General features: G+C 43.5%; 1 protein-coding gene across 3 annotated transcripts in view; it reads left to right on the top strand.

The window, feature by feature from the left end:
• The window catches only part of LOC124550899 (zinc finger CCCH domain-containing protein 14), a 203139-nt gene that overhangs the window by 81652 nt on the left and 94823 nt on the right, over positions 1 to 26664 (top strand). For 2 of the 3 annotated variants that reach the window (XM_047125677.1, XM_047125675.1), the window contains 4 exons: positions 13299 to 13700; positions 16175 to 16247; positions 17873 to 18067; positions 22288 to 22483. In XM_047125677.1, coding sequence (XP_046981633.1) covers positions 13299 to 13700; positions 16175 to 16247; positions 17873 to 18067; positions 22288 to 22483 — 866 coding nt within the window. The remainder of the gene's footprint in view (positions 1 to 13298; positions 13701 to 16174; positions 16248 to 17872; positions 18068 to 22287; positions 22484 to 26664) is intronic. The other variant, XM_047125676.1, reaches the window with a different exon arrangement.

Here is a 26664-nt window from a genome sequence, read left to right as displayed (position 1 = left end):
GTTGGTGCATCGTGGAACAGAAATCCATCATTGGCATGAAAGAAATTCCATTTCTCACATAAATGAATGTTCTAGAGTTTCTTAGATTTCTAGCATAAATCAGCTTATCTCCAGCACCTCAAGTCTCCATCTTGCTGCCATCATTGCTTTTGAGGTCTTCGATTACCCTGACGGCGACCTGCAAGAACCCTGAAAACAATTTCAGTTCTTGCTCTCGCCTCGCCTGCAGGGACTTCTCTCCGACCTCCGCCACCAGGTTTCGTCCTTCCCTTACAGCCTTCTGGTTGATTACTCTCCAATCCTCTGTTGAGACTTTTGGGTTCTAGACCATATTTTCTCGAACAGTCTTTGTAGAGACATCCTTAAGGATCTTTGGTACCCACATTGGTACCTTTGCGGTCTTAAGAAGCTCAGCTGCTGTCTTGACCAGCAGCTTTGCATCCTCCCACAGGGATATCATGGGCACCATGTCCTTGAGCTATTCTACCGTATGCACCGCCTCACAGACAAAAATGAGGGCATTGCGATCTAGATAGACCCATGTGCCGTGCTTTGTGATGGTGGTGTCCCCCAGAGAGGTAGGTTGGTTCTGATTGGTAGTTGGTGCCAAAAAAGTGCTTCTACTGTAGGGAGCGGGAAATGGGGAGAAGGTCTTTAACGGGTCCAACATAACTGAATTTGGGTTTGGGGCAAAAAGAAGCCCTTTGAAAAGGACTGATACTTCTGTGGGACTAAGGCTTTTGGAGAAAAGGTTAATGACTGTGTTTCAGACCTGTCTAGGTTCCGGATTCTGTATGGGAGTCCGAGGGCATTTTTGAGGGTGTGGTAAAAGTAGTAGCCATAGTGGTAACACCTGTTTGCGTCGGATCACCGAAGTTAAGCACTCTTGGGCTGGGCTAGCACTTGGTTGGGTGATTATTCAGTCTGCCTAGCGCTGTTGGCAAGTGGGGTGCACTCAGCCCTTGTGAGGCAAACTGAGGAGCTACTTGGTTGAGAAGTAGCAGCTCTGGCCTCTTAGCAACAGATAATCATGAGTTAATAACGAGCATCAAAACCGATTCAGGGATTAGTGAACACAGTGTTGTCATAGAGAGATTAAATATTGTATCCCCAAATCCTCAAAAAATAAGCAAAAAATGTACTATTCAAAAAAGCAGATAAAAATTCACTTGACACCTTCCTGAGAGACAACCTCCACTCATTCCAAATTAATAATACAAGTGTAGACCAGATGTGGCTTAAATTCAGAGAAATAGTATCGGCAGCAGTTGAGAGTTTTTTACCAAATAAATTAACAAATGACGGAGCTGATTCTGTTTGGTACACAGAATGGGTTAGAACACTGTTGCAGAAACAACAAAACAAACATGCCAAATTTAAAGAGGCGCAAAATCCCCAAGATTGGCAATCTTTTACAGAAGCTCGAAATTTAATACGGACTTCAATGTGAGATGCTTATAACAGTTTCCACAACGAAACTTTGTCTCGAAACCTGGCAGAAAATCCAGAGAGATCCTGGTCGTATGTGAAGTATGTTAGTGGCAAGAAACAATCAGTGCCTTCTTTGCGCGACAGCAATGGAGGTACTATCGAAGACAGTGCTGCCAGAGCAGAGTTCCTAAACACAGCCTCCTGAAATGCCTTCTCAGAAAAAGATGAAGTAAATATTGCAGAATTCGAATCGAGAAATGCTGCCAACATCAGTAACGTAGAAGTAAATATCCTCCGAGTAGTGAAGCAACTTAAATCACTTAATAAAAGCAAGTCATCTGGTCCAGACTTGTATACCAATTAGGTTCCTCTCGGAGTATGCTGATGCATTAGCTCCATACTTAACAATCATGCACAACTGTTCACTCGATGAAAGATCCGTACCTAAAGATTGGAAAGTTGCACAGGTCATACCAATAGTCAAGAAAAGGTAGTAGCAGTAATCCACTAAATTACAGGCACATATCATTAACGTTGATATGCAGCAGGATTTTAGAACATATATCGTGTTCGAACATTATGAATTACCTCGAAGAAAATGGTCTATTCACACAGTCAACATGAACATTGTTCCTGTGAAACACAACTAGTTCTTTATTCGCATGAAGTGTTGAGTGCTATTGACAAGGGATTTCAGATTGATTCCATATTTCTGGATTTCCGAAAGGTTTTTGACACTATACGACACAAGCGGCTCATAGTGAAATTGCCTGCTTATGGAATATCGTCTCAGTTATGTGACTGGATTTGTGATTTCCTGTCAGAGCTCACAGTTTGTAATAATTGACGGAAAGTCATCGAGTAAAACAGAAGTGATTTCTGGCATTCCCCAAGGTAATGTTATAGGCCCTTTGCTGTTCCTCATCTATATAAACGATTTGGGAGACAATCTGAGCAGCCGTCTTAGGTTGTTTGCAGATGATGCTGTCATTTATCGACTAATCAACGCGAGAAGTGGCAGTTAACCCTAAATAACGAAAAGTGTGAGGTCATCCACATGAGTGCTAAAAGGAATTCGTTACATGATAAATCAGTCTAATCTAAAAGCCGTAAATTCAAACAAATACCTAGGTATTACAATTGTGAACAACTTAAATTGGAAGGAACACACAGAAAATGTTGAGCGGAAGGCTAGCCAAAGACTAAGTTTTATTGGCAGGATACTTAGAAAATGTAACAGATCTGCTAAGGAGACTGCCTACACTATGCTTGTCCGTCCTCTTTTAGAATACTGCTGTGCGGTGTGGGATCCTTACCAGATAGGACTGATGGAGTACATCAAAAAAGTGCAAAGAAGGGCAGCACGTTTTGTATTATCGCGAAATACGGGAGAGTGTGCCACAGAAATGATACAGGATTTGCTCTGGACATCATTAAAAGAAAGGTGTTTTTCATTGCGACAGAATCTTCTCACGAAATTCCAATCACCAACTTCCACCTCCGAATGCGAAAATATTTTGTTGACACCAACTTACATAGGGAGGAATAATTATCACAATAAAATAAGGGAAATCAGTGCTCGTACAGAAAGATATAGGTGTTCATTCTTCCTGCGCGCTATACGAGAGTGGAACAATAGAGAATTGTGAAGGTGTTTCAATGAAGGCACTTAAATGTGATTTGCAGAGTATCCATGTAGATGTGAACTGACATATGGCCAGGAGAGCGGTGTGCTGACCACATGGCCCTCCATATGTGCATCCAGTGACACCTGTGCGCTGAGGATGACATGTCGGCCAGTCAGTACCGTTGGCCTTCGTGACCTGTTCTGGTGGAGTTTAGTTTAGTTTTAGGTAAATGTAATAGGTCTGTGAGGCAGGGTTTGCAAGCTATGAGGGGATGTGCGAGAGGTTTAGAGGCTGTTCCAGAGGTGGTGGATACTGGTAGTAGTCCAGGTCAGGAGTAGATGGTGAACAAGTTGTAGAGTTTTTTCTGGTGGCATTGCACATCCAGCTATAGTTCCTGGAAGGCAAGAGTTTCATTGTGATAGAAGGGACACAGGAATTTGGGACTGCTGAGCAGGAGAATTTTAGGGATGGAGAGAAGGTATAGCAAGGAGGCTTGGGCACGATTTACTTGGTTTTGCAGGACTAGGTTGACGAGGCTAAGGACTGGTGAATCTGAACAGATGGAGGTCATTGTGGAAGTAGGGGTTGCAGCGAGGTAAGGGTAATTTGATGGTAAGGCTATTTGGGGAGATTCTGTGGGCCTGGTCGCCATGACCAATTGTATCCTCACCCACAATTACTTCACTTCCCAGGCCACCATACTGTGCTATTCATTGTCTGTCTAGTGGAATCCTTGCTAAGCACCTACAATCCCAAAACCCTCACCTAGTTCAGATTCACTGATGACACCTCTGTGATCTGGATCGAGGATGAGGACATCCTATCCGTATTCTTCCAGAACCTCGACACATTCTCTCCCATTCGTTTCATCTGATCCTCCTCAAGCCGAGAAGCTGTGTTCCTTGACGTTAATCTCCACCTCGGAGATAGCTACATCAGTAACTCCACCCATATCAAACTTAACAACCACCAGGAATCCTTCCATTTTGACAGATAGTACCTATCCCAGACCAAGAAGTCCTTTCCATACATGTAAGTCTGCTGGCTTTCGTGGTCATTGTCACTAAAGCTAAAATCTTCTGAGTTGTTAGGCTGTTTCATATTTCCTCTAAAATAATCAACGTTCGACCTCCCTGCTGGGATCTTCTTTAGAATCTTCCAGGTCCAATACTGGACAACAGAAGATCCTGTAGAAGATCCCAGCAGAGGAGTCAAAGTGTTGATTATTTTAGAGGAAATAGGATGTGGCCTAACAACCCAGAAGATTTTAACTTTCTTTCCTGACAACCTAGCCACCCGTGCCCATCACATCTCTCGTGACAAACAACCCTCCATAAATATACCGAGGGTCTCACTGAGGGCATCGCAGATCGAAATTACCCCAACCTCCTACAGAAATAGACCTCCCGTGTCTTATCTTTCCAGTCACCCGTCATCTCCTAAAGCCCCACCGTGCGGCAACAGAGCAGCAATCCCCCTCGTGACACAGTACTGCCCGAGAATGGAGCAACTGAATCACATTTTCTCGTCATGCCCTGAAACGAGGAATGTCCTACCCACTGTCCTTCACACCCCTCTCACAGAGGTATTCCATCACCCACTGAACCTACACAACATCCTCGTTCATCTGTACTCCACCCCTGTTCCCGACCCCTCGCTTCGTGCCTCGTATCCCTGCAATAGACATAGATGAAGACTTTTTCCATACATCCTCCCACCACCACCACCTACTTCAGTCCAGTCACAAGCAGTCAAAGGCAGGGCTACCTGTGAAAGCAGTCACGTGATCTACAAGCTGAGCTGCCACCATTGTGCCGCACTGTACACGTGCGTGACAGTCGACAAGGTGTCTGTCCGTACGAATGGCCGTTGGCAGACGGTGACCAAAAAACACCTGAATCACCCAGTTGCTGAATACACTGCTTCACAGCCTGCACCACCTGGATCCTTTCTACCGACAACAACTCGTGTGCAGTTGCTCGCAGTCCGGCCTTGGCAACCAGAGACAGTGGTCGTGTGCACGAGTAGTGAGTGAGTGCGTGCGTGCTTGCTTGCGTGCGTGTGATGTCTACTTCAGAATTAAGCATTTTGGCCGAAAACCTACTTGTTTAGCAGTATCTTTGTTGTGCCTGGCTGCAACTCAACTTCTTCACTATATGGTGAGTAGCACTCACTACTTTTCATAATGTTGTCATAGGTAAAGGTTTGTTCATAAATAAATAAGCCGGCATTGTTGCGCCAGTGTGCTCGTGTTCAGTGACGACTAATTGTCGTTAAATATTCTTTTTGATAGTAGTGTCAGCTAACACGTGTGATAGACCACTTTTAAATTAGCACAGTTTTGTATCATCAGTTACAATTATGTTTAAATAATTGGCAAAATAGCAGCATATTCTTTAAATAAATACCCAAGTATGACAAGGTAATTATGCTGCATTCAGTTGCTGTTTGTTGTTAAGGATACAGTTTTCTGATAGACTTTTACATAATGAAAAACATACAATACTTAATAAATTAGATACAGATGAGTAGCTTGCAGGGAGGATAGGGGTGTAGCGCGATGCTGCCGTCTGAGATCTCGCTCGTTGAAATCGCATGAAGTGTTTAAAAATGGTTAAATCTGAGGTTTGTGGTGAAAATGTGTAGTCAGTGTAAAGTATAGATTTCCATAGTTTTTAAGACATTGATGAAAATATTATGATTGTATTGGATGCCTCATTTTTTTCTGAGATTGCTAATGCGTTCAGATTTGCTTTATTGCATAGCAGTGATTTAATATAGATTTTCTGAGGGCTATCAGAAGCCATATTCCAAACTGTTTCACACACTGCCATTTCCTGTGCATTTCTGGCTACCTACCAGACACTCCCAGACTCTGACCAAGTGGCAGTGTTTGCTCCAGTCGGCTCGGTCACACCACACTCGGGGCCCTCAGGCTGCTCACTTTTGTTCGGCAGTGCGATAAATTCACATCACCTCCTCATGAATTTAGGCCGCCGAATAACTTACCTACGTACTGGCTGTCAGTTTGGGCTCTGATGGTGTTACGGAATGGAGTAGTGAAGTGTTTTTCTTGTCAGATTAATGTTTTATGTAGCTGCTGGCTCACTCCTCGTATTACCGTTTAATCTTAAGATGCCTGAAGAGTCTTTCACAAAATGTTATCTTATCCATTTAGATAATATCCTTACTGTACACTTTTGTAGCATTGATGTTCTTTCCACCTTAGGGGCAGCGACCCACAAAACTGTGCCGTAGGTTGGAACTGAGTGGAAGTATGCTAGAAATCTTGCTTGCAGGTCAACACTGTGAGAGAGCTTCCCAAGTGCAAAGTGGGTAGGACTGGGATTTTCCGTTAACTTGTCTATGTGCAGGTGCCATCTCAGTGGACTCCCAGGTACTTTGCACACAGAGCCTCACCCAGTGTGTCCATTGCTTTCAGCTGTGAATCAGGATCTTTCCACAGAGAGCCTGAATTGCAGGTGCAGATGCAGGTGGCATCATTGAGCTTAATCACCCAGCATTCACTAGCCAGGGAGTTCTGTAATCTCAAGGCCACTTCAAAACTTGCGTGCAGAATACTTGCCTCTCCATTAAAGGACGGGAAATCTTTCTCATAAACCTTATGGCAGTGGTGTGAGCCCACCAGATTCAGTTTGTTTCCAAAACTTGAGAAACCACTATGAGGAAAACTTTTTTCACTTGACAAAACACTTGCCTGCTACTATTGAGAAGAATGGAGATTACCTGAAGGCTTGCTCTGCTTTGTGTAGTTAATTTTTTTTTAACCACAGTTTTACAGTGTTTACTTAATTTTTGGAATAACCTTCACTTTTCAGACATTCCCCTCTCTCGACTGTTTCCTAGCAGAAGGACCTTCTCCATCTTTTTAATCTCTCGTATTACAACTGATCCCAGCTGGAACCCCCTCAGGGGGCTCAGCATTTAGTTGCTGGGTACGGCGACCCCGGGGTCCCTGAGCTGGGGACTGCGAAGTGCCACCAGTCCTAAATACCGTAAGCTCTGAGCATCTTCAACGACCACCGTAAGGCGTGATGGTGGAACATTGTACAGTACAGAGCCCGGGGATCTTGGCTTAACTGCCTGGGTTGCGAGGATGGTATAAACCTCTATAAAATAAAATAAAAAAAAAACAATCTCAAGGTGTGCTGCGCGCCAAGGAGACTTGTGGCTGTTGAGGTAGAACAGTTACTAGCGGGTGACCTCTGGAATGGAGCTTACCATCTGTTCCCTCTACCTTTCTCCGGATGAGGTTGTCCCTCTTGCTGACCTAGCTGCCTTGTTCGCCCAATTCCCCCCACCATTCCTCCTTTTGGGCGACTATAATGCCCACCACCCTTTATGGGGTGGGGCCCATATCTCGGGCCAGGGTAGGAACGTTGAGGCTCTCTTGGCACAGCAGGACATTTGCCTCCTTAACACTGGTGCTGCCACATATTTTAGCTTGACTCATGGCACATACTCGGCCATTGACCTCTCTCTTAGTAGCCCAGGTCTTCTTCCATACCTCAGTTGGAGGGTCCACGACGACCTCTGTGATAGCGACCACTTTCCTATCCTGGTTTCTCTTCTTCAGTCCCAACGCCGAGACCAGCTGCCATGATGGTCTGTTCATGGAGCTGATTGGGCAGCCTACACCTCAGCTACTATGGCCTTTGCTCCGCTTCCTGGTGACATTGATTTGGCAGTGGACGAGGTCACTATGGCCATCTGCTGCCGAGGCAACTGCCCCCTGCTCTTCAAGTACCCTAAGGCGTAAGTCAGTCCCTCGGTGGACACCAGAGATTGCAGAAGCTATCCGGGACCGCCGGCGAGCCCTGCAATGACACCGGCATCGTCCTTCCCTAGAGAATTTGGTTGCCTTTAAACGGCTGCGGGCCTAGGCTCGGCGGTTCATCTGGCGGAGTAAACAGGACTGCTGGGAACGATATGTTGCCACCATAAGTTCTCGCATCTCCTCATCTCAGGTGTGGTTGTGGGTTTGGCGCATTTTTGCCTTTTGCCCTCATGCCTTTCTCTTCGGGGTACACTTTGTACTGACCCAATCGGCATCGCCGAACATCTGGCAGAGTACTTCACTCGTATTTCCACGACAGCAGGCTACAGTGCAGAATTCCGCACCATTAAAGTGCAGGCAGAGCGTACACAGTTGTCAATTTCGCACGCACTGTTGGGAATGATACAATGCCCCGTTTAGTGAATGGGAGTTCCAAAGTGCCCTTAAAGCTTGCCCCGATACCTCTCCAGGTCCAGACCGAATTCACAACCAGTTTCTTTGCCATCTCTTGGTGCACTGTCAGGGTGAATTACTAGCCCCGTTTAACCTCATTTGGATGGAGGGCGTTTTCCCAACTCGTTGGCAGAATAGCGTTCCATCCCGGTGCTGAAACCTGGTGCAGATCCGCCAGTGGTTGATAGCTATCGCCCTATCAGCCTTACCAACGTTATGTGCAAACTCCTGGAACGGATGGTGAGTCGGCAGATCCTCGAAGCTCGGTGCCTCCTAGCCCAGCAACGGGGGGGCTTCCGTCAGGGCCGCTCACCGATCGACAATTTGGTCTCACTAGAGTCGGCTATTCGTACAGCTTTTACTGGGCGAGAACATCTTGTTGCTGTTTTCTTTGATCTTCGGAAGGCGTACGATACCACCTGGCACCATCATATCCTTGCTATGCTGCACGAATGGGGCTTACGGGGTCCACTTCTGATTTTTCTATGGAATTTTCTCTCCAATCGCTCCTTTCGGGTTAGAGTTGGCTCTTATTTTAGCTGTGCTCATATTCAGGAGAACAGTGTCCCGCAGGGCTCGGTTCTCAGTCTTCCCCTCTTTTTGGTGGCGATTAATAATCTTGCGGCTGCGGTGGGCTCATCAGTCTGTTCCTCTCTACATACCGATGACTTTTGTCTTTATTACAGTTCCCCAAGCATCAGTGTCGCTGAACGATGGCTGCAGGGAGCTATCCGTAAGGCACATCGATTGTGGTTGTTCAGTGACGTTTGTGCGGTCCCCGGGCCACATTGGCATTCCAGGCAGGAAACAAACGTGTCGATCGGTTGGCCAAGCAGGCCACCACTTCGCCACTCCTGGAGCTGGGTCTCGTGGAAAGAGACCTCAGGTCAGCCCTTCATCGCAAGTCCGCGATGTCTGGAGCTCTGAATGGTCTATCTTGAACACGCCAAATAAGCTCCATATGGTCAAGTCGTCTACGGCCGTATGGAACTCGTCCTTGAGGGGCACGCGTATGGACTCAGTTGTTCCCTGCCGTTCTGAATTAGACATACAAGTTGTGTTGGTACCTCTATCAACACTTTCCAGCTGGAGGTTCTTCGTTTGTAGTTGAGTGGTTGACCTTGTACCTGATCCATCAACCACTGTAGTCTTTTACTCTAGGCAACTATTTGCTCTGCTCCTTTTAAGTGTCCTCTGTTTTGTGTTACTGCTGTGTTCATTTTAGCTCTGTACCCCTTGGTGTTCCCTCCTTCTGGGTGCAGAGGTTACGCTTTTACTGTATAGGCCTTTTCAAGTATATCTGTTTTTAACTGGGGATTGATGACCTCTATGTTTAGCCCCCATCAAACCCCAAAACCAATCAACCCAGCTGGAACTTGTTTCCCTGTCATCTTAGGATATTCCTAAACTCCTCGAGTTTTCAGTATACTCACAGAATATCTTAAAATAAAACTTCAAAAGGAACAAAAAGGTTCCACAGAGTGCCGACATTCTGAATATTTCTTTCGCAGAAATACAAGGCGAGTCTGCTCCTGTAGTCAAGATAGCTCCCACACCCTCGTGAGGCAGCTGTGCTGTTCCGTAGATTAAATCCGAAACCACTTTTACACTTTAGAAATGGACATTATATAACATCGTAATCTGCTGTTTAAATTATTTTCTAATGTGTTAATGATTCCTTGCATTAACTGCAAAATTTACATATAGATGTAGGGAGAAAAAAATGCAAAGTCTAAAATGTGATATTTATGACATTTACAGAGAGACCATATGGCAAACAGATTTTGTATATTTATGAAATGTGAAGTTCAGAACTCGAATATCAATTGGCCAAAGAGATTTTATGCAACTTTCAAAAATTCTCAAAAAAATCTGCTTCGATGTATTTTGACCATCTTTAATACCATAACAAGAGTTTGTTTTTTCGACAGCCCGTGTGGCTCTACGATAGAACGCTTGCCTGATATGTAGGTGGTTCACATTGGATTCCTACCTGTCCTTAAAAATTTAAACAGAGGTATCAATTATGCAAGCATTTCTGTGAAGAGTAAAGTACATAAAGATGAAGAAAAATTATTATTATTATTTTTTAATGTCAACAATCTCTGAGTGATATGTAATTAGAAATAAGCAGATGTGCAGTTTTCATAAAAAAGACATTGAGATATGTGTTAATTAGCATAGATCTCATAAATTTTGTGTTTAAATGGTGATGGTGCAGTATTGAGACAAAACAGCAATTTCTACTCTCGAACGCTACCTTTTTTTAACCCCTCTTCATCAGGTGACCACTGTGCCACAGATGTATGCTGCCTGTCTAAAAATTGACCTTATGTTAGGTTATTAAATCTGCTCGGGAAATTTAAAAACTCTATTTTCTCAAGGATTTTTGTACATTGCATCTGATTTTGAGTTTTGAACTTAAAGTACTATAATTACAAAAACATTACAAATATCCCTCGTTAGCCATGCAGAGGCGGAGAGTGCACTTCAGCCACAAGTGTTAGGCTCCGTGGTAGACTCGGTGCCATTCTAGGAAACCAGCAGCTCGAACTGTCGGCTCCGGCAGTAAGATGTACACAGCAGTGCTACCCTCTGTGTATATCTGTCAGAGTTGCACTGTACAGCTTCCAATCTCATTAGAAATGTGATGCCCAGAATCCACTGAAATAAGTTATAGTATATCGGCCTATACACAGCTACCTTGGGTATGGAAAGCCTACTTAAAAAATTTCGAGAATTGGTATTAAGTAAAAGACGTAGAGATATTCTACGGCACCCTCACGTGTTGCTCCTGTAGGGACTGTGGAGGCGAGATTAGTTTCGAGATGGCAGTTGAAGAGACATTCGACAGTCGTTATTTCTGCACTCCTGTGTGATTACAGTGAGAAGAAAGTCTAATGTATGGAACCCTGCTAAGGGCTCTCTGCTATGAACTTCAGTGGTTTACAAAGGATGTAGATGTCACTTAGTAATTTCTGAAGATATAAATTTTGTCCGCAACAGATTAAAGTACGTGACCCAATTTTTTCAGGAGGGGGCTACAGAACTCTGTCCATCTGTTGACTGGGATCTCCATTTGTTTCTACGAATCTGTCAGGGCAGATGTGACAGTGGTACATCATCGGCTGTTTTTCTTTCTGACTCTGGTGTTTTTGGTGGTGTGGATACTGAGGCCTCCATACACTTTCCTCTTGTTATTGAGAATAACTGGGATGAGTCATTTGTAGATTGTTCTGTTGTAATATGGGACAGCAATAAAGACTTCTGATAAACTGAACACAGTTGTCAAACTGTCTTGCCTTTGTAGCGCGTAGTATGTACATTAAACCAGTCACTGTTCTATGTCATGTCTGGTTAATCATTGTAACATAGGCTTTTTTTGTTGTGGCAAGATCTTTTCTCAAAATTTCAATCGCCGTTTTTCTCTTCTGCAATCTAGTGTGTTCTGCTGGTGGATATTGTGTTCGTGTGTGGTAACAGTGTCCATACAACAGTGATTGATGTACAATTTAATGAAGCTGTGAGAATTATTGCTGGTACTGTTAGGTCTACTCCTTTTCAGTGGTTATCTGTCCTAACTGATACTGCTCCGTAAGATCTTAACAGGAAAGCAGCTAAGCTAAACTCCCTCAACAAGATCACTTCTCGTAAGAAATCTCCCTCGTTTGATGACCTAAGAGTTCCACCGACAACTCTGAAATCACAAAAATCACCCAGGGTCAATTCAGAAACTATCAGCTCTTTTGAAATGACCTCCGGCTGGTGACAACGCCAGAACGAATGTCAATTCGATAACTCTCACCCGGTTTGAGATCCGACAAAGGTGGTCCAGGGATGCCAATTGAGACACTAAATCTGGTAGAGGCTGAACCACATTAAGAATGGTCGAGGGAGGTGTGGTTACATCTCGAAGAACTGTGGTCTCCGTTCATCTGCTGACTACGAGTGTAGGAACGAAACATAGAATATAGTGTTAAGGAGTACCCGCTTCGACTATTTTAAAGTAACAGGATTCTACATCGAGTAGCTCTGAGTGCTCTGGACTGGTTGTCATATTTTGATAATTCCATTTGTCGCAGATACTTTTGTGTACTTGCAAAATTAGACAGTAAATGAATAAAGTCCTTTGAATGCGAAAATATTGTGTCAGTTCCTGCCTTTGTAGGGAGGAAGGACAGTTGTGGCACAATAAGAGAAATGAGAAACCTTCTGAAAAGATTTAGGTGTTTATTTTTTCCACATGGTATTTGACAGGGAAACAGTTGCGGAAGAGTTTGGAAGTGCTTCTGTGAACCATTTGCAGAGTACTTGAGTCTGAATTGTAGAGTAGTCACATAAATGTAGATGTTTACAAATTAGGCAATCTGTGGCACAGATATCTTTTATGTTTAACAGAGCCCCTGACACCATTCTCGACAGCACGGAAGTCTCGGCCAGTGCCATTGCCGTACCTCCACAAAATCAAATTGAATGAAATCCGATAAAGATATTATCAGATAACGAAATCATTCTCATATGACAGAATAAATACTCTCACCTAGAGAAAATAATGAGGAGCACTATCTATCCACTAAAAATGAGACATAAGCACGTGCCATCCTTAAGACTACACAGACGAGTGCAAAACTTCGACTCGATCCACCGAACCCGTGTCCCTCGTCGACGACCTCCAGTTATCTGCCAATGTAGACCCCCTGTCGTGGGCAGCAGAGGGCCGTTGCAGCCAGACCACTCGTCGCCCAAATGCGTGCGACCTGCCTCCGCACTGCTCCGATCGTTCGAGAGACTGTGCGGATGAAAGTTTGACGAGTGACTCTTCTTCACACTGACTAATATTGAAACCTAAGCAGGAGCCACGGTTTCACCTCAGAGTGTGGACACTGAGGGTCTCTCCAGAATCGTCGCAGTTTGTCTGACACCTACATTTACTTTAATTTTGAAACTTTAATATTAGTGTCGTACCACATTCTCGGTTTTTGTCGCAGGACTGCAGGCCGTCAGTAAACTCGCAAGTGGTCCCGACGGGAGCTCGCGAATCGGCGGCGGAGAACCGCGACGTGGAGGGCGAGGTGGTGCCCGCGGTAGCACTGCCGTCAGTGGTTCGCGTCACACCGCGGCCGCGGCTGCCCGCCTCCATGCAGGCCAACAAGAACCTCCTGCTGAAGGCAGTCGCAGAGGCCCAGCGCAGTGTCGCTGCGGCAGCAGCAGCTCCGGTCGTCGCGTCTGCCTCCGGCACCGTCCCGTCCGCCGTCTCGACAGTGGCTGCACGGCACAGGGTAGAGGGGCGGCGAGTTGCAGTCCGGCACAGAGTGGGATCTCACCGGGAAGAGGAGGAAGACGAGCGAGAACAGGAGGCAGAGGATAACTACAGGGACGAGGCACTCCAGGTGGGCATTGTTTATTTTGTGTCCTTATGTGTCTTGTTGACCACCTCTGGTTGCGTTTTGATTGTACAGTACTTCTTTTTCTGCATTCACATAGATAACAGCAATAGTAATAATAATGGTCACGATGATGATGACGACACCGGTGCTCACGGTGCACGCAGAATACTGAGTGCGGAGTACTGCGAGACTGAGAAATTTCGGGACACTGTCTCAGAATAACACAGTTAACGATGTAGCTGTTGTGGATACGGCCCCACACATTACATCAATGTGTGACAACACTGCTGTAACAAACTGGCTACGCACCTCTCCTTCATTTGGCTGTGCGTGCCACCGTCTTCGGATGACAAAATGATTCGATGTAAGAACCCTAAAAATAGGCAGGCCCTACGGCTTAGCAGCAGAGGAGCCGGAGGAGAGTTCTGCGACAGAGTGCCGAAGGCTCGTGTGTCCGATCGGACGTCCTCCACTGTGCGGCCTCTGCTGCACTCCTCGTGGTCTGTGGTTCCGTGCCACTGGGCTGCCTGCAGAATCCGACAAGCCTACGGCCGGGATAGTAACCGCAGTCACTATCACCTGTGAGAATGCCCCTCTACCTACGGCCGGCTGCACCGGCAGCTCTGGTGGGCACCGTGTCGGGGACCTACCTCCCGCTGATGCGCGTGGCCCTCGGAAGTAGCCGCCGCCGTTGTGCTGGTACAGAGGTGCTGCAGATCGGTGTCAGTCTCCACCTACCAGATGAGGGTGCACACTTGCATTTCCTGTAGTTTGATGGGTAATAGAGAGCTTCTCAAACCCCGTCCATTTTTCAGCACCTGTCATCAGCTCTGGCAGACTCCCGTCTCCCTCATATGCCTATCGAATCCGAAGTGCTCGAGTGGAAACAGTTACACTGTCCCGACAGACCGAAGTGGCGTTCCCCTGTATATCGACAGTGAACTTTGTAAGCACTCCATTACAAATGTAATATAATAATAATAATAATAATACATAAAACACCTAGAAGACTGTAATATTGACAGAGTATGGGGGCATCTTTGTCTTAAAAGAGGAAGAATGAAAACATAGTCCGAAGATCTGATAGTAACTGACAGGTAAAGTGCCTCAAACGGTAGAGTGTGCAAGTGTCTCAAACAGTAGAGAGTGCGGGTCACATAATATTTGTCTGTCCTGCCCCAGTGAAGGCCAATACCTCGGGAGGCACGATAATGTCTTGCTTGTACCTTCACTTGCAAATAAGTGGAGCTGTAGGAGTACCGGACCACTCCAGTAAGTGGTACAGCCACAGAAGTTCCACCTGACACTGCTCTGTATGATCAACAGTTACATACTGACAGAACAGTAGCAGCTGATAAGACTGTCATCTTACACTTATTTGTCCTCTCAGTATTCAGTCCAAGGTGGAGTCATTTCCAAAGAAATGTTCAGTACATGAAACTTAGGATTGTCATATGGAAACAAGTTTGTTTCTTAATTATGTGTGAAAAATGTGAAAATCTTCTAATTCTTAAAAAAAAAAAAAAGACCACACACACACACACACACACACACACACACACACACACACACACACACACCACTGTACTAGCACACCCACTGTGATTAACAAAATCATAAAATGTGTTAACCAGTCATTTATTATGGTATTGTGGTTTCTATTTTATGTTCATGAGCATGTGAGCAATGTTTTAGCGTAGTATGCTTGTAAAGGTCTTCAGCAGTTACTTAAACTGAATATTTTTGTGTATGATATAAATGATAAGCATTGCAAGCTACTGCACGAGACACACATTCATTGTGTGCCCCCTTGTAGGATTAACCACCTCTTAGAGAACATTTGTTGGTTAGTTTGAAAATATTTGCTGAAGCTCTGAGACAAATAATGAACATTCTATTTAGTCAGTAACATGCCAGCAGTTCTTAACAATTTTAATTTCTTCCTTTATGTGTGCTGTCAACAAAAAATTGGTAATTTTTTGCGAAGGAAATATGCAAAATAAAATGATGAAACAAAATTTAATTGGTGAAATGTTCTGTTGTGGCTGTAAATGTTTAACGAAAAGCACTCCTTAGTATTTCTGTAATTTTGTGTATTAATGGTAATATTAAAGAGTGATATTGTTGATGCTAATCAAGAAAAAACTACCCTTTATTTTCACATTGTGTGTGTGTGTGTGTGTGTGTGTGTCTCCATCCATCTGTCCATCCAATACACAGCCTCTATTTCATCCATAACTAAGAACTGCTTTTCCACTTGGGACATAGAATGGTAAAAAAGACAGTCTGTGTGTGTTGTTTCATTTTACAGTCTAAACAGATATTTTTTTTTCGTTACTTAGCATTCTGTGGAATTGTTCGTATGTTGTGTGTTTCACATTTTATTTCCAGATACTGTTATCAGAATAACAGATTATTTGAAGTTGTTACTTGCACAAAGTGTTCTCGGAATTTACTTTTTAATTTTTTTGTTACAGAATCCAGAAGGCATATTCACTCGATGCTTCCTAAACAGGGAGAACTTTGCTGTAACGGTATCAAATGAATCAGGTCGGTAGCAAGAATTTTAGCAGTTATTTTTTTTTCCAGTTTCAATTATTTGAACTAATTTGAGTATTTTGTAGTCATAATATTTAGTGGTTCTAGTCATCGTTACATAGAAAACAAAACTGAGCTTACTTTTCTCTGGATATCAAAATACTACTTTTTAGAATTTGTTCACAAACCAATGAGCAAGTTGTGTGACCTCTTTTTAGTCCAAATAAATATTTACTGCTTTCCATACAGAAACCTTGAGCATTCTACCCAGGTGAAAATAATGTGCTCAGTCTTGGCTGTGCCTGCTTTTCAAATATTCTGCGTTGGACTACAGGAGAATTTCATTGCATCTGAATTTGACTTTTATATTGTGAACATATTTTGAAGAACGAAATTATTTGGTATCGGTCCAAACACAGTGATACATTATAACACTTGTGTGGAAGTGAGACATGGACAATAAGCAGTACAGCCAAAATGAGAATAGAAGTGTTTAAATGTTGTATTGGAGGAGGGACTGAAGATGCATGGGTAGATATGTTATTAACTGCTGAAGAGGTACTGAATCAAATTGTGGGAGGAGTCAGGGTACATACAGAACCACCACCAAGATGAAACAATAAGAATGGGTTACTAAGAGAAATATTTTGGGATTAAAAGCTGACAACATTGTGGATGTGCAGTCCTTTTCATCTACCATTCTACACATGCATTGAAGAAGGAATGAAGAAAATGAAGTTGAGTCCTTAAGTGGACAAGCGGAATAACACTTGCGGCGGTCAGATGTCGATGATGAGATTTGTTGATAATATTGCTACTATCTCTGAAAGCGAGTAAGAACTACAGAATCTGTTAAATGGAATAAATAGCCTACCGATCATAGAATATGGAATGAAAGTAAGCTAAAGAAAGATGAAAATCCTGAGAAGCAGCAGAAATCAGAGTGGTATCAAAGTAAATGTCAAAATTAAGGTGTACGTAGTAGATGAAGTTCAGGATTTATTCTACCTTGGAAGCAGAACAGTGCTTGACAGGTGAAGCAAAACTGTCACGAGGAAGAGCATTCTTCACCAAAATCGGTGTACTGGTATGAAGCCTGGGCCTTAATTTCAGAAAGAAATTTCTGAGAACGAACGTCTGTAGCATGTTGCGTAAGTGAATATTGTGGACTGTAGGAATGCCAGAAAAGAGGAGGAGCAAAGTGTGTGAGAGTGGTGTTACAGTAGGACGCTAGAAAGTAAGCAGTAAGTCGACCGATAAGAAAAGAATGTCGGAGGTTCTTCACAGTTGAGTTCGAAAGGATTTTGTGATAAACACTTACTAGTGAAGGCAGGATGAGCAGTTATGCTACCTCTGATCTTACAAAACACATTTTTCAGTTATTCCACATTTCACACCTTTCTTTTTCCTCTCCATTCCTAAATTGAAGGTACTGACGATTTCACATCGTTCATATATAACTGCAAGTGCTTGCGGCTCACGGACGTTGGGTTCACCCTTCCCTATACTGCACCAGTTACCAGTTTTGGCATCATATTAGCTTGAGGTTTCATGTTGGTGCAGTACGGAATCTGGAGCCTAAGATCGGGGGCCACCACACTGCGTCATGTGATGACAGATTTGCTGTGACTGTCCAGGAGCCGTGGGAGACTCAGAGGAGGACGAGCAGTTCGACGACGGGCGACGGCGCGACTGCACGCTGCGCGAGCTACGCGGAGCCGCGAGGCAGAGGCCGGTAGTGACCACTGCCAGCAAATCCGTGAAGGCCTTCATGCCCGCTGACACACCACAGCAAATAACCATCCAGCTGTCTCCCGAGGGCAGTCGCGACGGTCAGTGGGTCGAAGGGCGGCTGCGCCGCGTGATGCCTCGGCACCCCCCTCCAACCTCCCACTCCCCTCCCCCTTGTCACCCCGTACTTGCCGACACTCTGTAACCTTCTGTCCCACCCCCGACCCTGTTTCCCCACCCTGTCACCACTTCTGTGAATCTGTGCAACTCGACGTTCCATCTGTTATTGCCTTTGCCTTTCTCAGTTTGTATCTGTCTCCATTCCTCAACTGTGCTCAAATTTCCCGGCTATTTACTGAACCTACACGAATCGTGTTCCTCACCTTTTCCTATTGAATTTGCATTGCTTTTATCTGTTTGGTTTCAGATTTCAGTCTGAAGGCCGTTTAAATGCAACTCTCAAGAATGATCGATCATGTGCAAGGCTCTTCACCTCTACGTAACTGCTCCACTGTACACCCATTTGAACCTCCTTACTGTAGTCAAATCTGTCCCTCTCTACAATTTTAATGCCCTGCCCCTCTCCTCCACTCTTGCCCCCTACCACACTCATTATTCTTTGATGCCTCAGGCAGTACGGAGTCTTGCCATTCGCTTCTTTTGTCTATATCTCATCATTAACTGTCCGGTCTACATATCTCATCTTCGATATCCTTCTGTGACACCACATTTTGAAAGATTCTGTTGTCTTCTCGTGCAAACTGTGTATCTTTTACGTTTCACTTCTGTACGAGGCTACCCTCTGTACAGATACCTTCAGAAAAAAATTTCGAACCCCTAAATGTACTGGAGATGTTAACATATTTCCCTTTTTCAGAAAAGCATCTTTTACATGCTCTTTATTTCTGTCATCATTAATTATTTCGTTGCCAAATAGCAATCTCTCAGACCGTATCTCATTTCCTAATGTAATTCTCTTACATCATCTAATGTCATTCAGCTGCATTCCATTGTTTTACTTTTGCCAATGTTTGTCTTAAAACCCCTTTTTGAGACACTGTCCTTTCGTTCAGCTGATCTTCTGAGACCTTTGACATCTCTGAAGGGATTGCAGTGTCACTGTCAAACTGTAATCTGCATTTCTCTGTAGTGTTCTCTAATGCCCATCCATTAATTTCTCTTATATATTCTTTTCATCTACCCTTTCGTCATCACTATTATTACAACAAATCTGGCTACTGTCATTCAGTACTCTGGCCTCACAGTGCTCTCTCTCTCTCTCTCTCTCTATCCCACCCCCGGCCATCTCCCTCACTCGACCCTCTCCCTTGCCCCCCCCCCTTCCTCTCTTCCTCCTTTACTCCCCACTCCCTCCCTCTCTTCCCCCTTACTCACTCCCTCCCTCCCTCCCTCCCTCCTCGTTTTGTGTACAACTTGCTAAGCCTTAGCTGTCAGCCCTACCATCACTCACTTGTCCAGTCTCCAATGTCTGTTCCAGGCATGTCAACCCCCCCCCCCCCCCCACCTCATCCTCCCCCCCCCCCCCCCCCCCCCACACACACACATACACACATCCTCATCCTCCCTTTTGGCCAAACACATGATTTCGTAGCTATACAACCATTACCTATCCACACTTCTTAGGTTTATTTCAGTTAATGTGCTCTGTACTTATCTTAATATGAGAAGCAAGAAGGTACTGGTTTTTTACATTTGTCTCAACACAAATTTTGGTAGTGGAGTCATTCCATGCCAAGTGATCTGGAGATTACTGCACAACTGTCATTGATTTTGATGGAATTTTGTATGAACAGTCGACATGTTCCCAATGAACTTTGGTAAAGTTCCACGATCGTAAACCCTAGAACGGTCGGGCTGGGAGTACGAGACCCACTAGTTTTTGTTTCACTGAATTTATATTCTTATAGTTGCCGATTTGACTCGAGCACTCTGCTAGCTTCCTGTAACATCAGAGAGAAAGCGTTCATATCGTGAATGAGGTTTTGCTTTGTTTAGTCACTGTTTGGCAGTCTTCCAAAAAGTGCGCGGGTCTGTTAGACCCAGCACGACTGTTACTAATTTCTGCCAATGCGATCCCATTTTTATTTTGGTGTAGATCTGTCATTGAGTTACTTTGCGAACTATTTATGATGTCCTAAAATTGAATTATGATTGTCAGTAGTTTAAAATTTAAAATGGTGAGAGAGAATCTTTCATACAGTGAAATTAACAGAATTTATGACAAAGAGAGTGAAGTAGATGATTCTGATGTGGACCCAGATTTCGAAATAAACGGTGATCGTGACTTCGAAATAAACAATGATTGTGACAGTAATAGTGAAATAAGTGGCGATGAAGAGGAAGATGTTCAGCTTTCTGCCATCACTGATGCACCTACTGTTGTCGATTCAAGTTTATCTCCCATAACTGACTCATGTATGTCACCTATGCGATTGTATAAAGGAAGGAATGGAGCAACTAAGTGGAGAAAAACTTGTTTCCCACAGAGCATTCGAAAAACATGTCACAACATAGTTACCGTGCATTTGTCCGAAAGCATTCAAGCTGCGATGGATGTACATTCACCGTTAGAATCGTGGCAGTTATTGTTTTAGCAATGCATTGATTGATTTAGTTTTTGAATTGACCAGTATCTGAATTGATTGAGTTTGAAACAAATGTACGAGTGACCCAAATATGGCTAGGCGTAAAAGTAAGTTTTGATGAACTGAAGGCATATTTTGGCCTAGTTTACTTAGCTGTGGAACATTGCACGGCAGTAAAATGAATATCGAGGATTTTTGGAATACAGGTGGGACTGGAATAGAAATCTTTCGAGCAAGTGTTATTGAAAAGATTCAGATTTTTGACTCTTTGTATCAGGTTTGTCAACATCAGTATGATGCAAGAAAGAAAAGCACAAGATAATCTTGCTGCCATAAGATCCATTCTCAATATGTTTGTCTCCAACTGCAGTGCATATTTTGCTCCATCAGAAAACATTGCTTTGGACAAAATGCTCATTCCGTACAGAGGCAGGAGCAGGTTCAGAATGTGTATACCAAATAAACATACTGAGTATGGGATAAAGATTTTGATCCTGGCATTTTCCAAAACATACTACGTAAAACATTTGGAAATCTATGCAGGTGCACAACCACAAGGAGCATTCAAAGTCAGTAATAAGGCAGTCTGTTTTTTGTGTCTCGTAGACTCAGTAAACTGGTCTGGAAGAAATCTGACAATAGATAATTGGTTTACTTCTTACCCAATCATTAGAAAAGTGCTACAAGAAAAGACTATTACTTTTGTTGGTACATTAAAAAAAAAATAAGCCTGAAATTCCAGTTGAGTTTTTACCCAAAAAATCTAAAAGAGTTCTCAAGTGTGTTTCGATCTCAGGAAGATGTCACATTACTCTCATATGTACCAAAACAAAACAAATCAATACTGCTTGTTTTGTCAATGCGTCATGATGCATGTTGCTAGAGGGACAAGACAGTGACCTCTCTCTCTTTTTTCAGTTGTTGAATGTTGCAGCTATCAATGGCTACATTACATTCAAAGCAAACAGAAACGTTTCAGTTAGAAGAGAATACCTCAGAACCCTATTAAAGTCTCTCTCAACACCATATCTGACAGTGCGTGCAACGCAGCCAAACCTCCCGCTCAAAATTCCCAGGCTTACCACTAACCTCTCCAGCACCAAAAAACAAAGAATAGATGAAGATCCCCCAACAGCGAAAAGTGGAAGGTGCTACAAATGCAAGGACAGCAAAACTAAGTACTTTTGCAAAGTTTGCTATGTATGGTTATGTGTGGTGCATGCTGAAATGGTTTCTGGTGACTGTTCTGAAAAATTGTGATTTTAGACTACAATGTAATTCAGGAAGTTAAAATAATGTCAATATAACATTTAGTAGTACATGAAATCTTGCACTAAGAGCTTACAGCTTCATTCTGCTGCAATGGATACCCCATCTTTCAGTACATAAACAACTGGCTCACTTCTCAGTACGAGAATTCCAGACCGACTGAAACTGCCGAGTGGTAAAATTGTGTGCAGGGGACTTAATAAAGAGTGCTTTGAATTACTGACAGACTTCAAGAATTGTGGGTGTAAACAGAAAAATGGAACGTAAAGTGTGCATTTACGAGGCATCGAGGGGTGCCTGCCACAACTCCTCATTTCTGTCTTCAACCTTTACTTTCAAAAGATGTACTGTGGCGGAATTACAGTTTCTAGTTTGGAGCCACTTTCGTGTAAGAGCTCTCGTCTCTCGTTCATTTACGTGCGGTTCAGTGTTTCCCACTCCTACAGGTGACTCCTCTTCGGAGCGCGAAGATGAAGAGGTGGCCGAAATACCGCCACACTCGGCAGCAGGGAAGGAGGACACGAGAAGCTACGACGGGCAGCCGGTGTTCGAGGATGAGGACGAGGAGGAAGAGGGGGGGGCCGTGGCGACAGTCGCTGCCGTCAGACCGACAGTCGTCACGACAGTGCCCCACATGGACATGTGAGTTCCTGTCATTGTGCCTGTGGCTTCATATTAATCTTGAGATGTGTGCTTCTCTATTCTCACATTTTGTAGAGGTAGAGGTAGAGGTAACTATCAGTACTAGGCAAATTGTTGTGGTGATGCTTAGTGTGGGGAATTCTTTTCTGTATGTATTTGTCTGGAGTGTAGCCTTATGTGAAAATTAAGTATTATGGACATATAGACATGAAGAGAACGGAAGATCTTTGAAATGTGATGCTGCTGCTGAAGCTTAGATGGGTAGATCAAGAAACTAATGAAGATATTCTGAGTCAAATTGGGAAGTGACTAACAGTAGGTGTCTTACAGTGGGACATCTACTCGGGCATTGAGGCATCCTTAATTTGTTAACAGATAAGAGTGTAACGGTATAGGAAAACCGGGACTAAACTACAGTAAGCAGCTGCAGTTATTAAGGGGGGGGGGGGGGTTGCAGATGACACAGGATTACAGTCTTTAATTGCCAGAGAACTTCAGTATGAGCACAAGTGAGGCAGGCCTGTTGTTTTTATACGTTATTGAGTTCTGACAGAACAGCTAGCTGTCAGGATTGTGGAGCAGTTTGGCCTTTGCCAAGTTTGCTGCAGTGTGTGGGGATCATTTGTTATGAGGAGTAATACTTATTTTGGAATTACTTTGACCTTCAGTTCCTGAGCATATAATAAGGATTAGAGTTTCTCGAATGAACCGTCACTACTAGGGGCTTTATGTAAAAGCCCCTTGTAAATGTTAGTTACCAGCCTAAAATGCGTGACTGGGAACCTAGAATACGAATGGTACAGTGTAACAAATAGTAAAGTGTGTGACTCAGTTCCGAAGAGTACTCCCTCTTCAGACTAGGTATAAATGCTGTTTTCAGCTCCGTGCAACAGTTACTGAAAAACTGCACAGTGCACCCAGTTGATAACAAGTTAATCTCTCTTTAACTTCCATCTTGGCCATAAAGAAAACGACAGACTACTGAGAACAGGTATCATATATTCGCAAAAAAAAAAAAAAATGCAATCGCTGCACAACACAGTACTCACCTGTGTTTTAAAAGGAATCAGTAAGTATTAACTGTTGTAGACCGGGCACGGTGGTAAAATTTGAAAAATATAAGTCAGGTATGAACATAGAGTAAATACTGACTGATGTATTCCGTATCAGTTTCCCCATTTTGGTCATGGTATCTGCGAGTTGTGGACCCCATGCTGTCAGGGGGGGGATTGTTCCGAGCCTCTGCTGCTTTCGTACGTTTTGCCTGAGCAGTTCTTTCCCCGGAGTGTGAAGCTGGGTGGCAGTCCAGATGCTCCCCCCCCCCCCCCCCCCAACTATATCTACATTGATACTGCGCAATGATACACCTTACGGCACATGGCAGATGGTACCCCATACTGTTAAGTCATTTCCTTTCCTGTTCCACTCGCAAATAGAACGAGGGAAAAACAACTGTGTATATTCCTCAGTATGAGCCCTAATCTCCCTACTCTTATCTTTGTGGTACTTACGCACAGTGTATGTTGGTAGCAACAGGATCATTCTGCAGTCAGCTTCAAATGCCGGTTCTCTAAATTTTCTCAGTTTCTCAAGAAGAATGTCGCCTTCCCTCTGGGGATTCCCATTTGAGTTCCTGAATCGCCTCCGTAACACTTGTGTGTTTTTCAAACTTGCCAGTAATAATCTAGCAGTCCGTCTTTGAATTGATTCAATGTCTTCCTGTAATCTGACCTGTTACGGATCCCAAAGACTGGGGCAGTACTCAAAAATAAGTCACACTAGCATCCTATATACAGTCTCCTTTTTTCAGAGGAACCACAGTTTCCCAGAATTCTCCCGATAAGCCGAAGTTGACAATTCACTTTTCCTACCACAGATCTTACATGCTTGTTACATATCATATCACTTTGCAACATTATGCCCAAGTATTTAAATGATGTGACTGTGTCAAGCAGGACACTACTAATGCTGTATCTGAATATTACGGGTTTGTTTTTTCCTAGTCATCCACATTAAGTTACATTTTTGTACATTTAGAGCTAGCTGCCATTCATCACACCAACTAGAAATTTTGTCAAAGTCATCTTGTATCCTCCTACAGTCACTCAATTTTGACACCTCGTCAGCAAACAACCACAGACTGCCGCTCACACTGTGCCAAATCATTTGTGTATATAGAGAATAATAGTAGTCCCATCACACTTCTCTGGGGCACTCTTGATGATACCCAAGTCTCTGATTAACACTCGCCTTTGAGGAAAAGAAGCTGGGTTTTATAACGTTAGATGTCTTTGAGCCACTCACATATCTTCGAACCTATTCCATATGTTCTTACCTTCTTTAAAAGCCTTCAATGGGGCACCGTGTCACACTTTCTGGAAATCTAGAAATATGATACCTGCCTGTTGCCTTTCATCCGTAAATCACAGCTAATTGTGTGAGGAAAGGGCAAGTTGAGTTCTGCACGAGTGATGTTTTATAAAGCCATGTTGATCATGGATGTAAGCTTCTTGGTCTCAAAGAAAATTTATTATACTCAAACTGAGAATGTGTTAAAGAATTCCATGCAAACCGATGTTACAGATATTAGTCTGTAATAATGTGGGTTCGTTCTTTTGCCCTTCATAAACACAGGAGTCCTCTACACTTTTTTCCAGTCACCTGTGACTTTGCACTGGGTAAGAGATTGATGATAAATGCAAGCCAAGTATGTGACAGTGCTGTAGAGTACTCTTTGGAAAACCAAATTGGAATTTCATCTGGACCTGGTGACATGTGTTTTCAACTTCTTCAGTTGTTTCTCTTGCCAGGGATGCTTATTACTATGTCATCCATACAGGCATCTGTTTGATGATCAAATGGTAGTATGTTTGTACAATTCTCCTGTGTAAACAATTTCTTGAATGTGAAATTAAAAACTTTGGCTTTAGTTTTGCCGTCCTCAACTGCCACACCAGACTACTCAACAAGTGACGTCATGGAAGCCTTAGAACCACTTACTGATTTTACGTAGGACCAGCATTTTCTCAGGTTCTCTGCCAGATTTTTTGCTAAGGTGTGGTGGTGGTGATAGTTGTATGCTTTGCTCATAGGTCTTTTGACAGACGAACAAATATCTTCTAACCTCTGCTTGTCACCGTTTGCCGGTTCTCTTTTAAGTTGAGTGTGCGACACCCTCTGCTTTCTCAGTATTTTCTGAATCTCGTTATTGGAACATGGTGGCTCTTTCCCACCCTTAATCCTCTTACTCGGAACATAATTCTCCAGACCACAATTTACAATCTGCATAAACTTTGCGCATAATTCCTCTACATCCACCTCACTGCAACTAAGTGATGGCCCTTCACTGTGTAAGTAAGATGCTAACAACTGCTTATATGGTGTTTCTAGCAGAATTACTCTCCTAACCTTCTGAACTGATGTATTAACTTTTGTAGCCGTAGTTGCTATAATGACATCACGATCACCAATCGCCTTTTCAGTGCAGGCGTTGTCGATAGAGTCTGGCCTATTTGTAGCTATGAGGTCTAAGATATTGTCGCAGAAGAAGCCGAGCAGCGCAGTCTCCGTAGTGTAGTGGTTATGATACAAGATTGTTGCATGGAGGGTTGTAAGTTCAAAACTCACCTGAACTATAACACTTTAATTTCTATATTTGGTTCGAAGAAACTGCAAAAAGGTGGGAATTTAAGTAGATGGGACCTGGATAAACTTAAAGAACCAGAGGCTGTAGAGAGTTTCAGGGAGACCATAAGGGAACAATTGACAGGAATGGGGGAAAGAAATACAGTAGAAGAAGAATGGGTAGCTTTGAGGGATCAAATAGTGAAGGCAGCAGAGGATCAAATAGTGAAGGCAGCAGAGGATCAAATAGTGAAGGCAGCAGAGGATCAAATAGGCAAAAAGACGAGGGCTAGTGGAAACCCTTGGGTAACAGAAGAAAGATTGAATTTAATTAATGAAAGGAGAAAATATAAAAATGCAGTAAATGAAGCAGGCAAAAAAGAATACAAACATCTCAAAAATGATATCGGCAGGAAGTGGAAAATGGCTTAGGAGGGGTGGCTAGAGGACAAATGTAAGGATGTAGAGGCTTATCTCACTAGGGGTAAGATAGATACTGCCTACAGGAAAATTAAAGAGTCCTTTGGAGAAAGGAGAACCACTTGCATGAATATCAA

This window comes from Schistocerca americana, chromosome 9 (genome assembly GCF_021461395.2).
Source record: "Schistocerca americana isolate TAMUIC-IGC-003095 chromosome 9, iqSchAmer2.1, whole genome shotgun sequence".
In the NCBI taxonomy this organism is placed as follows: Eukaryota; Metazoa; Arthropoda; class Insecta; order Orthoptera; family Acrididae; genus Schistocerca; species Schistocerca americana.
Note: the sequence above shows the minus strand (reverse complement) of the source record. Positions and strands in the feature narration are given on the sequence as shown.